We start from the raw sequence: 13,785 nt of genomic DNA, 5'->3' as shown, positions 1-13,785 counted from the left end.
GCGTGTGTCTGTGTACATCTCCGTGTGTGTGTGTGTGTGCGTGCGTGCATCTCCGCGTGTGTGCGTCTCTGTGTCTGCGCGTGTGTGTGCTTGAGTGTGCGTCTCTGCGCGTATGTGTGTGTGTGCGCGTCTCTGTGTGTGTGTGTCTCTGTGTGTGTGTGTGTGCGTCTCTGTGTGTGTGCGTTTCTGTGTGTGTGTGTGTGCGTCTCTGTGTGTGTGTGTCTCTGTGTGTGTGCGTCTCTGTGTGTGTGTGTGCGTCTCTGCGCGCGTGTGTGCGTGAGTGTGCGTCTCTGTGTCTGCGCGTGTGTGCGTCTGTGTGTGTCTCTGTGTGTGTGTGTGCGCGTCTCTGCGCGTGTGTGTGCGTGAGTGTGCGTCTCTGTGTCTGCGCGCGTGTGTGCATGAGAGTGCGTCTCTGTGTCTGCGCGTGTGTGTCTCTGCGCGTGTGTGTGTGTGCGTCTCTGCATGTATGTGTCTCTACGTGTGTGGAGCGTCTGTGTGTACGTATGTGTGTGCGTCTCTGCGTGTGTGTACGTGTGTGTGTGTGTGTATGTGTGTGCGTGTGTACGTATGTGTGTGCGTGTGTACCTGCGTCGCCGTGGGTCACAGTTGCTGAGGAAGAGTCCGGAAAGGCGGCTGGGCTCGAGTGACCGCGATGCGGACGAGGTGAAGAGGCAGGCGTTCTTCAGGGTACGCAACGCACCTCCTCACCCCCTCCCCATCATCATCCTCCTCCTAAAGCAGGAGCAGTAGCAGCAGGAGCAGTAGCAGCAGGAGGAGCAGCAACAGTAGTACAGTGAGGGAAAAAAAGTATTTGATCCCCTGCTGATTTTGTACGTTTGCCCACTGGCAAAGAGATGATCAGTCTATAATTTTAATGGTAGGTTTATTTGAACAGTGAGAGACAGAATAACAAAAACAAAATCCAGAAAAACGCATGTCAAAAATGTTATAAATTGATTTGCATTTTAATGAGGGAAATAAGTATTTGACCCCCTCTCAATCAGAAAGATTTCTGGCTCCCAGGTGTCTTTTATACAGGTAACAAGCTGAGATTAGGAGTGCTCCTAATCTCAGCTCGTTACCTGTATAAAAGACACCTGTCCACAGCAGCAATCAATCAGATTCCAAACTCTCCACCATGGCCAAGACCAAAGAGCTCTCCAAGGATGTCAGGGACAAGATTGTAGACCTACACAATGCTGGAATGGGCTACAAGACCATTGCCAAGCAGCTTGGTGAGAAGGTGACAACAGTTGGTGCGATTATTCGCAAATGGAAGAAACACTAAAGAACTGTCAATCTCCCTCGGCCTGGTGCTCCATGCAAGATCTCACCTCGTGGAGTTGCAATGATCATGAGAACGGTGAGGAACCAGCCCAGAACTACACGTCAATGATCTCAAGGCAGCTGGGACCATAGTCACCAAGAAAACAATTGGTAACACACTATGCCATGAAGGACTGAAATCCTGCAGCGCCCGCAAGGTCACCCTGCTCAAGAAAGCACATATACATGCCCGTCTGAAGTTTGCCAATGAACATCTGAATGATTCAGAGGACAACTGGGTGAAAGTGTTATGGTCAGATGAGACCAAAATGGAGCTCTTTGGCATCAACTCAACTCGCCATGTTTGGAGGAGGAATGCTGCCTATGACCCCAAGAACACCATCCCCACCGTCAAACATGGAGGTGGAAACATTATGCTTTGGGGGTGTTTTTCTGCTAAGGGGACAGGACAACTTCACCGCATCAAAGGGACGATGGACAGGGCCATGTACCATCAAATCTTCGGTGAGAACCTCCTTCCCTCAGCCAGGGCATTGAAAATGGATCGTGGATGGGTATTCCAGCATGAAAATGACCCAAAACACACGGCCAAGGCAACAAAGGAGTGGCTCAAGAAGAAGCACATTAAGGTCCTGGAGTGGCCTAGCCAGTCTCCAGACCTTAATCCCATAGAAAATCTGTGGAGGGAGCTGAAGGTTTGAGTTGCCAAACGTCAGCCTCGAAACCTTAATGACTTGGAGAAGGTCTGCAAAGAGGAGTGGGACAAAATCCCTCCTGAGATGTGTGCAAACCTGGTGGCCAACTACAAGAAACGTCTGACCTCTGTGATTGCCAACAAGGGGTTTTGCCACCAAGTACTAAGTCATGTTTTGCAGAGGGGTCAAATACGTATTTCCCTCATTAAAATGCAAATCAATTAATAACATTTTTGACATGCGTTTTTCTGGATTTTGTTGTTGTTATTCTGTCTCTCACTGTTCAAATAAACGTACCATTAAAATTATAGACTGATCATTTCTTTGTCAGTGGGCAAACGTACAAAATCAGCAGGGGATCAAATACTTTTTTCCCTCACTGTAGCAGCAGTAGCAGCAGCAGTAGTAGCAGCAGCAGTAGTAGCAGCAGTAGTAATAGCAGCAGTAGCAGCAGCAGCAGTAGTAGCAGTAGTAGTAGCAGCAGTAGTAGTAGCAGCAGTGGCAGCAGTAGTAGTAGTAGCAGCAGTAGTAGTAGTAGCAGCAGTGGCAGTAGCAGCAGTAGTAGTAGGAGTGGTAGCAGCAGTAGCAGCAGTAGTAGCAGCAGCAGTAGTAGTAGCAGCAGTAGTAGTAGCAGCAGTAGGAGCAGTAGTAGCAGTAATAGTAGCAGTAGTAGCAGCAGTAGTAGTAGCAGCAGTAGGAGCAGTAGTAGCAGCAGCAGTAGTAGTAGCAGCAGTAGTAGTAGCAGCAGTGGTAGCAGCAGTAGTAGCAGTAGCAGCAGCAGTGGTAGCAGCAGTAGCAGCAGTAGCAGCAGCAGCAGTAGGAGCAGTAGTAGCAGTAATAGTAGCAGTAGTAGCAGCAGTAGTAGTAGCAGCAGTAGGAGCAGTAGTAGCAGCAGCAGTAGTAGTAGCAGCAGTAGTAGTAGCAGCAGTGGTAGCAGCAGCAGTAGTAGCAGTGGTAGCAGCAGTAGTAGTAGCAGCAGTAGTAGTAGCAGCAGTGGTAGCAGCAGTAGTAGCAGTAGCAGCAGTAGTAGTAGCAGCAGCGGTAGCAGCAGTAGTAGTAGTAGCAGCAGTAGTAGCAGCAGTAGCAGCAGTGGTAGCAGCAGTAGTAGCAGTAGCAGCAGTAGTAGTAGCAGCAGTAGCAGCAGTAGTAGTAGCAGCAGTAGCAGCAGTGGTAGCAGCAGCAGCAGCAGTAGTAGTAGTAGTAGCAGCAGCGGTAGTAGTAGTAGTAGCAGCAGGACCTCCACTTTGCGGCTGCTGCCACCATCTGGAGTGGAGCAGCAGGGAGCTGACCCCCCCTCGCCCCTGTGGGAGGAAACATCGCCACCACCACACGCTTAGTGTCTCATCTCACCCCCCCCCCTTACTCTCTGTACAGGACCCCCCCCAATCCTGCCTCTTCATACCAATGCCTTGTAAGATATCCCCCCTGCCCCCCCCAACCCTGCCCGCCACCCCCCTCCCCACGCTAAACTAAAAACGAATCTATCTAATTGCAGGTGTGTGGGGGTGGGGGAGGGGGGAAGGGGGGGGGGACGACCCCCCACTTAGCCGTCACCAATGCTAGCTCAACAAAGTGGCCCGGTGTCACCGCCGTTACCGCCGCGTGGACATTTTCCCAGCGAGCGGTGAAACGCTCTGCAGACGCGCGAGGAGCCCCCCTCGCTCCAGCAGCCCCCCCCCCCACACACACACACACACACACGCACACACGCACGCACGCCCCCCCTTATGATAATTCGACCGGACTCCCCTTCCTAATGGACCGAGCTCAAGACGTGCCCCCTGCCTTTGTATCTGCCTCCCCCCCGCAGCCCTACCCCGGGGGGGGGAACCCCCTTAGGGCTGTCGCTGGACGTGAATAATTCACGGCGCTCGCTCTCCCTTCTCGTGCGGGGGCGGCAACCCCCACCCCCCACCCCCCACCCCCCACCCCCCTCCCTCCCCCTTGGCACTCGAACAAAGCCAAACTCGTGAAATATTGAACCCGTCCGAGTATCACTCGGCGCAGCCACCTCTTGCCCCCCCCTCTTCTCTCTCTCTCTCTCTTGCCTTCACCTCAAAGGGCTCCTCCTCCTCCTCCTGCTCCTCCTGCCGGTGTTACATCCTGACGGCACCGAGGGGGGAAATCGCGGTCTCTTTGGCTCAGCCGCTACCCACAGCCTCCATCGTACCACTCGCGTGTGACTTTGTGTGTGTCTGTCTGTGTGTGTGTGTTGGTCGACTCGGCCTCAAAACGAGTACCCGGTGCGGAGTGTGTGAACATCGCCGCTAGGGAGACAAAGGCGGCCGGGCGTGGTGCTGGCCACCCACCCCACCTCGTGTACCGTTCCGACCTTCATAGGTGCTCGCTAACAGCACTTGCCCCTACAGTCTGTTAAGGCTATATGGGGGATCTTTGTGGGTCGACTCGGCCTCAAAACGAGTACGCGGTGCGGAGTGTGTGAACATCGCCGCTAGGGAGACAAAGGCGGCCGGGCGTGGTGCTGGCCGCCCACCCCACCTCGTGTGCCACAGTGCCGGCCTTCATAGGGCGCTGCCGTTCGCTAACAGCACTTGCCCCGGCAGGCTGTACGGGGGAACTTTGCCTTGTGTGTGTGTGTGCATGGTGCGGTAAGTGCTGCTCGCTAACTGCACTTTGCCCCGGCAGGCTGTGTTGAGGCCGTACAGGGGATCTTTGCCTTTGCGTGGTTAGCGTAGTGCGCTAACCACTGCACTACCGCTCCCTTCCTTGTGCTCCCACACACAACACACACGCACGCTTACACACACGCAACACACGCACACAACACACACAACACGCACACAACGCACGCACAACACACACAACACGCACACAACACACACAACACGCACACAACACACACAACACACACAACACACACAACACGCACACAACGCACGCACAACACACACAACACGCACACAACACACACAACACACACAACACACACAACACACACAACACACACACAACACACACAACACACAATACACACACAACACACACACAACACACACACAACACACACACAATACACACACAATACACACAACACGCACACAAAACACACACAACACAACAAACACACACAACACACACAATACACACAACACGCACACAACACACACAATACACACAACACGCACACAACACACACACAACACACACACAACACACACACAACACACACAACACACACACAACACACACACAACACACACAACACACACACAACACACATACAACACACACAACACAACACACACACAACGCACACAACACACACAACACAACGCACACAACACACACAACACACACAACACAACACACACAACACACACAACACACACAACACACACAACACACACACAACACACACAACACACACAACACACACAACACAACACACAACACACACAACACACACAACACACACACAACACACACACCACACACACCACACACAACACACACAACACACACAACACACACACAACACACACAACACACACAACACACAACACAACACACACGACGCTCAACAACAACAACAACAACGCCGCCGCCGCCGAGCACAGACGATGGACTGGTCGGCGCTGCTCTCCAAGAAGGTGCGGCCGCCCTTCGTGCCGGTGGTGCACGCCCCCGAGGACGTGAGCAACTTCGACGAGGAGTTCACCTCCGAGGAGCCGGTGCTCACGCCACCGCGCGAGCCCCGGGTGCTGGCTCGCGACGAGCAGGCGCTCTTCACCGAGTTCGATTACATCGCCGACTGGTGCTGAGCCTGGCCTGGCCTGGCCTGGCCTGGCCGCCGCCGGTGAGTCGACGGGCCAGCGGCGGTGAGCGCCCAACCAGGGGGCGCCGCGCACTTCTGCGGCAACTCAGAACTCCTCAAGCCGACCGCCCGGCTGTGACTAAACCCCTCCACGCCACCCACAACCACCACCACCACCGCTACCGCCGCCGCCACCACCGCCACCGCCGCCGAGTTGCGTGGCGAGAAGAGAGAGGGGAGGAGAGGGCGAGGAGAGTGATGTTCTACACCGCCCCCGACGCGGCGGTGGTGGTGATGGTGGCGACGCTGGTGGTGACGATGATGGTGGTGGTGGTGGATGGTGGCAACAGTGACGACGGCGGTGGTGATGGTGGCGACGCTGGTGGTGATGATGGTGGTGATGATGATGGCGACGCTGGTGATGATGATGGTGGCGACGGTGGTGGTGATGATGGTGGCGACGCTGGTGGTGATGGTGGCGACGGTGATGATGGTGGCGACGCTGGTGATGATGATGGTGGCGACGCTGGTGATGATGATGGTGGCGACGCTGGTGGTGATGATGGTGGCGACGCTGGTGATGATGATGGTGGCGACGCTGGTGATGAAGATGGTGGCGACGCTGGTGATGATGATGGTGGCGACGCTGGTGATGATGATGGTGGCGACGCTGGTGATGATGATGGTGGCGACGCTGGTGATGATGATGGTGGCGACGCTGGTGGTGATGGTGGCGACGCTGGTGATGATGATGGCGGCGACACTGGTGATGAAGATGGTGGCGACGCCGGCGATGATGAAGATGGTGGCGACGCTGGTGATGATGGTGGTGGCGACGCTGGTGATGATGATGGCGGCGACGCTGGTGATGATGATGGCGGCGACGCTGGTGATGATGGCGGCGACGCTGGTGGTGATGATGGCGGCGACACTGGTGATGAAGATGGTGGCGACGCCGGCGATGATGAAGATGGTGGCGACGCTGGTGATGATGGTAGCGATGATGATGATGGCGGCGCATGTTGGCAACAATGACGACGATGATGATGGTGGCGGCGATGGCAACTACGGCGGCAACCACTACGACCGTGGTCAAGGGGGTTGGTGGATCGAGCGAAGATCGGCGTGCGGAGAGTTTCACCACCCCCACCCCCCCCCCCCCCCCCCCCCCCACATTTCAGTTTTTTTGTTGCGAAGAGCGGAAGGTGGCGGGGGCAGTGATGCAAGTAGGAGGGTGCCCACCTCCTGGGTACAAGGCGTGGTGGGTGGGTGGTGGTGTGGGTGGTGGTGGTGTGGGCGGTGGTAGTGGGTGGGGGTTGTGGGCGGGAGGGGTTCCTCCAGGCACTTGCATCTCCCCCATGCCCCCCCCCACTCCCTTCTACACCACCACCTCTCAGAATTCACCCACTACCACCACCACCCTCACCACCACCACCCTCACCACCACCACCCCTCACCACCACCCCTCACCACCACCACCCTCACCACCACCCCTCACCACCACCACCCCTCACCACCACCCCTCACCACCACCACCACCCTCACCACCACCCCTCACCACCACCACCCTCACCACCACCCCTCACCACCACCACCCCTCACCACCACCCCTCACCACCACCACCACCCTCACCACCACCCCTCACCACCACCACCCTCACCACCACCCCTCAACACCACCCTCACCACCACCCCTCACCACCACCACCCTCACCACCACCCACACCGCCACCCCTCACCGCCACCCCTCACCACCACCCCTCACCACCACCACCCTCACCACCACCACCCTCACCACCACCCCTCACCACCACCCTCACCACCACCCCTCACCACCACCCTCACCACCACCCCTCACCACCACCCTCACCACCACCCCTCACCACCACCCCTCACCACCACCCCTCACCACCACCCCTCACCACCACCCTCACCACCACCCCTCACCACCACCCCTCACTGTCCACCCCTCACCACCACCCCTCACCACCACCACCCTCACCACCACCCCTCACCACCACAACCCTCACCACCACCCACACCACCACCCCTCACCACCACCCTCACCACCACCCCTCACCACCACCCCTCACTGTCCACCCCTCACCACCACCCCTCACCACCACCCTCACCACCACCCCTCACCACCACCCCTCACTGTCCACCGCCTTAGCCTTGACGTTGTGCCGTGCCCTGGCGAGGATTTGCACCGAGCGGGGGGGGTCCACAAACGCGCTTCCACGCCGCCTCCAAGACCACGGGAGAGCCAGCAGCAGCAACAACAACAACCACAACAACCACAACAACAATAACAACAACAACCACAACAACCACAACAACCACAACAACAACAACCACAACAACTACAACAACCACAACAACCACAACAACCGCCACAACAACCACAACAACAACAACCACAACAACAACCACAACAACAACCAACAACAACCACAACAACAACCACAACAACCACAACAACCACAACAACAACCACAACAACCAACAAGGAGGAGCCGACGAAGAGACTGAACCGCCTGCCACGCCGAGGCCAGCGACACTTAGCGGACGTGCCCCCTAGCCCCCCCCCCCAGTTGCCTTACTATGGGGGAGAGGAGAGGGGGGGGGGACCCCCCTCGTCGTCGTCGCCATCACAGAGTCACCTAGCACGTGGTTTGTTCGTTAGGGAGTCGCGCGGGGAGGGGGGGTGGTGGTGGTGGTGAGTGAAGTTGTGGACGAGGGTGGTGGTGGTGGTGGTGAGTGAGGAGGTTGAGTGAAGTTGAACGAGGTGGTGGTGAAGTGAGTGGGAGGTGAACGAGGTGGTGAAGAAGTGAGTGTGAGGTGAACGAGGTGATGAAGTGAGTGTGAGGTGAACGAGGTGGTGGTGAAGTGAGTGTGAGGTGAACGAGGTGGTGGTGAAGAAGTGAGTGTGAGGTGAACGAGGTGGTGGTGGTGAAGTGAGTGGGAGGTGAACGAGGTGAAGAAGTGAGTGGGAGGTGAACGAGGTGGTGGTGAAGTGAGTGGGAGGTGAACGAGGTGAAGAAGTGAGTGGGAGGTGAACGAGGTGGTGAAGAAGTGAGTGGGAGGTGAACGAGGTGGTGGTGAAGTGAGTAGGAGGTGAACGAGGTGGTGGTGAAGTGAGTGTGAGGTGAACGAGGTGGTGGTGAAGAAGTGAGTAGGAGGTGAACGAGGTGGTGGTGAAGAAGTGAGTAGGAGGTGAACGAGGTGGTGAAGAAGTGAGTGTGAGGTGAACGAGGTGGTGGTGAAGTGAGTAGGAAGTGAACGAGGTGGTGGTGAAGTGAGTGTGAGGTGAACGAGGTGGTGGTGAAGTGAGTGGGAGGTGAACGAGGTGGTGGTGAAGTGAGTAGGAGGTGAACGAGGTGGTGGTGAAGAAGTGAGTGGGAGGTGAACGAGGTGGTGGTGAAGTGAGTGGGAGGTGAACGAGGTGGTGGTGGTGAAGTGAGTGGGAGGTGAACGAGGTGGTGGTGAAGTGAGTGTGAGGTGAACGAGGTGGTGGTGAAGTGAGTGGGAGGTGAACGAGGTGGTGGTGAAGTGAGTGTGAGGTGAACGAGGTGGTGGTGAAGTGAGTGTGAGGTGAACGAGGTGGGTGGGTGGCACGCTTCCGTGTCGTGCGATTTGGCGTGCGAGGATTCGAACGTCGCTTCGCGTCCTGTCAAAAACAAAAAAGGGAGATCCATCGATGATCCGCCAACCCCCCGTCGCCTCGCGCTCGCTCGCCGCGCTCTGGACGAGCGGTTCGTTGCTGCTGCTGCTGCGATACACAACAATCCCGGGGTTGGTGGGGCGGTGGCTACCTCGCAGCGAACATCTCCGCTAGAAGCCGGTCCTGCTCGCGGGGTTTTAAACTTTACAAAGTTTAAAACTTGAGACTTCAAAGTTTAGACTTCCAGTTTAGACTTTAGACTTCAAGTTTAACCCTTAGATTTCAAGTTTAGACTTTAGACTTCAAGGTTAGGCTTCAAGTTTAGACTATAGATTTCAAGTTTAGACTTTAGACTTCAAGTTTAGATTTCAAATTTAGACTTTAGACTTAAAGTTTAGACTTTAGACTTCAAGTTTAGATTTCAAAGTTTAGACTTTAAACTTCAAGTTTAGATTTAAAATTTAGACTTAAAGTTTCGACTTGAGACTTAAAGTTTCGACTTGAGACTTAAAGTTTAGACTTTAGACTTCAAGTTTTCAAACTTTAACTTTTAAAACTTGACGCTTAAAAACCACACAAAATAATTCAGCGCAGCCACTCCCCCAGATGCGGGGGGGGGGGGACACACAGAAATTTGGTGGGCGGGGGTGGAGGTGGTGGAATCCCAGATGACTTGGGTCTGCCCACCACACGAGGCTCTGCTGTTGTTGCTGCTGCTGCTGCGAGATAACACCACCACCACCATCATCAGCAGCAGCAAAATGTAATCTGATTGGTGGGGGGGTCGGGGTTGAATTGGTGGAGGGGACGGGTGGAGTGTCGATTTTTGTAACGATGTTATTTTAGGATTTGTGATAGTGGGCGGGGTCAGGGGTGGGTGGGTGGTGGGCGGGGTTGGTTTTAGTGGGTGGGTAGGGTCGGGTGGTTGGTGGGCGGGGTTGGGATTAGTGGGTGGGCAGGGAGGGGGTTAGGAGGTGGTGGGTTGGATGTTTAAAGGGTTGTTGTACGGACGATGCAAAAATAGCAACAACAAACAGAGATGAAAACCTCCCCCCCCTTTGATATATTCTGAAACGTTTTTTTAAAAAAATGTGACGCTCGGACGCGTCTTGGTCTCTTGTTGTGAACGCGTCGCTATTTTTTAATTGAGGAGGAGACTGTGGGGTGGGAGAAGGGGGGAGGAGGGAGTTTGCTTCTTCACTGCGGCTGTAATTAGGTTGTTGTTGTCGTAGGGCTGCCGTGAGCGGTGAGTCTTGTAAATAATGTGAGGGGGGGGGGGTTGTGCGTGTGTGTGTGGGGGGTGTACCGGGGTTCGAACCCTCCCCAGCCACCTCCACAAGTGACCTCACCCGCCCCCCCCCCTCCTCGTCAAAAGGAAAGGCCACATTTTAATGTATATCAAAGCAATAAACACTTCCCTGTGTGCTCAACCGGAGCGTTCGCCAGCGGTGGCTTGTTTTCCCCCTCCCCCCCCCATCGTCGTCTTCTTCTAAGTTATCAACATCATCATCATGAGCACCATCCTCTTCATCAACATCGTCGTCTTCATCATCATCTTATCTAGATTTATGTGGCTGTGTGTTGAACTTCTTACGCGCACCGTACGTAGCCGACCGATTATTTAAAAGTGCGTGCCGCTCCCCCATTGCCTTCTTAATATCGGAAGGAAGAGACTCACAGAGACACAGAGAGACTCACAGAGACCCGCAGAGACTCACAGAGACACAGAGAGACAGAGAGACTCACAGAGACCCACAGAGACTCACAGAGACACAGAGACTCACAGAGACACACAGAGACCCACAGAGACACAGAGACCCTCATAGACACACAGAGACCCTCATAGACACACAGAGACTCACAGAGACTCACAGAGACCCACAGAGACCCACAGAGACCCACAGAGACACAGAGACTCACAGAGACACACAGAGAGACACAGAGACTCACAGAGACCCACAGAGACACACAGAGGTCCACAGAGATCTACAGAGACCCACAGAGACACACAGAGGTCCACAGAGACTCAGAGACACACAGACACACAGAGACTCACAGACCCACAGAGACACACAGAGGTCCAAAGAGACACAGACACACAGAGATCCACAGAGACCCTCATAGACCCACAGAGACCCACAGAGACTCACAGAGACCCACAGAGACACAGAGACCCTCATAGACCCACAGAGGTCCACAGACACACAGAGACCGACAGAGATCCACAGAGACCCACAGAGACCGACAGAGACTCACAGAGACCCACAGAGACAGACTCACAGAGACTCACAGAGACCCACAGAGACCCACAGAGACCCACAGAGATCCTCAGAGACCCACAGATACCCACAGAGATCCTCAGAGACCCACAGATACCCACAGAGACCCACAGAGACAGAGACCCACAGAGACACAGACCCACATAGAGATCTACAGAGACGTACAGAGACCCTCATAGATCCACATAGATTTACAGAGACCTACAGAGGTCCACAGATACCCACAGATATCCACAGAGACCCACAGAGATCCACAGAGACCCACAGAGATCCACAGAGATCCTCAGAGATCCACAGAGACCCACAGAGATCCACAGAGATCTACAGAGACCCACAGAGACCCACAGAGATCTACAGAGACCCACAGAGATCCACAGAGACCCACAGAGACCCTCAGAGACCCACAGAGACCCCCAGAGACCCACAGAGACACACAGAGATCCACAGAGACCCACAGAGACCCTCATTGAACCACAGAGACCCACAGAGACCCACAGAGACCCTCATAGACCCACAGAGACCCACAGAGACCCTCATAGACCCACAGAGACACACAGAGACCCACAGAGACACACAGAGATCCACAGAGACCCTCAGAGACCCTCATAGACCCACAGAGACACACAGAGACCCACAGAGACACACAGAGATCCACAGAGACCCTCAGATATCCACAGAGATCCACAGAGACACACAGAGACCCACAGAGACACACAGAGATCCACAGAGACTCACAGAGACCCTCATAGACCCACAGAGACACAGAGACCCTCATAGACACACAGAGACCCTCATAGACACACAGAGACTCACAGAGACTCACAGAGACAGAGACCCACAGAGACACAGAGACTCACAGAGACACACAGAGAGACACAGAGACTCACAGAGACCCACAGAGACAAACAGAGGTCCACAGAGATCTACAGAGACCCACAGAGACACACAGAGACCCACAGAGACACACAGAGGTCCAAAGAGACACAGACACACAGAGATCCACAGAGACCCTCATAGACCCACAGAGACCCACAGAGACACACAGAGACCCACAGAGACACAGAGACCCTCATAGACCCACAGAGGTCCACAGACACACAGAGACCGACAGAGATCCACAGAGACCCACAGAGACCGACAGAGACTCACAGAGACCCACAGAGACCGACTCACAGAGACCCACAGAGACTCACAGAGACCCACAGAGACCCACAGAGACCCACAGAGATCCTCAGAGACCCACAGATACCCACAGAGATCCTCAGAGACCCACAGAGAACCACAGAGACAGAGACCCACAGAGACACAGACCCACATAGACACAGATCTACAGAGATCTACAGAGACGTACAGAGACCCTCATAGATCCACATAGATTTACAGAGACCTACAGAGGTCCACAGATACCCACAGATATCCACAGAGACCCACAGAGATCCACAGAGATCCTCAGATACCCACAGAGACCCAAAGAGATCCACAGAGACCCACAGAGATCCACAGAGATCCTCAGAGATCCACAGAGACCCACAGAGATCCACAGAGATCTACAGAGACCCACAGAGACCCTCATTGAACCACAGAGACCCACAGAGACCCTCATAGACCCACAGAGACCCACAGAGACCCTCATAGACTCACAGAGACACACAGAGACCCACAGAGACACACAGAGATCCACAGAGACGCTCAGAGATCCACAGAGATCCACAGAGACACACAGAGACCCACAGAGACACACAGAGATCCACAGAGACTCGCAGAGACCCTCATAGACCCACAGAGACCCACAGAGACAGAGATCCAGAGAGACTCCCGGAGACCCTCATAGACCCACAGAGACCCACACAGACACACAAAGATCCACAGAGACCCACAAAGACTCACAGAGACCCACAGAGACCCACAGAGATCCACAGAGACCCACAGAGACCCTCAGAGACCCTCAGAGACCCACAGAGACCCACAGAGACACACAGAGACCCACAGATCCACAGAGACCCACAGAGACCCACAGATCCACAGAGATCCTCAGAACCACAGAGACCCACAGAGACCCACAGACACCCACAAACACCCACAGAG

At 54.8% G+C, this 13,785-nt stretch overlaps 1 protein-coding gene across 1 annotated transcript in view; it reads left to right on the top strand.

The window, feature by feature from the left end:
- LOC116958224 (serine/threonine-protein kinase N2-like) overlaps positions 1 to 8,259 on the top strand; it is a 95,420-nt gene extending 87,161 nt beyond the window's left edge. Inside the window, exons 22-23 of the mRNA XM_076056192.1 lie at positions 607 to 687; positions 5,561 to 8,259. Of these exons, the coding sequence (XP_075912307.1) occupies positions 607 to 687; positions 5,561 to 5,764 (285 nt within the window). The 3' untranslated portion in view covers positions 5,765 to 8,259. The remainder of the gene's footprint in view (positions 1 to 606; positions 688 to 5,560) is intronic.
- Positions 8,260 to 13,785: the final 5,526 nt, after the last annotated feature.

This window comes from Petromyzon marinus, chromosome 74, assembly GCF_048934315.1.
Source record: "Petromyzon marinus isolate PM22_M1 ecotype Great Lakes invasive population chromosome 74, UKy_Petmar_22M1.pri1.0, whole genome shotgun sequence".
Classification (NCBI taxonomy): domain Eukaryota; kingdom Metazoa; phylum Chordata; class Hyperoartia; order Petromyzontiformes; family Petromyzontidae; genus Petromyzon; species Petromyzon marinus.
Note: the sequence above shows the minus strand (reverse complement) of the source record. Positions and strands in the feature narration are given on the sequence as shown.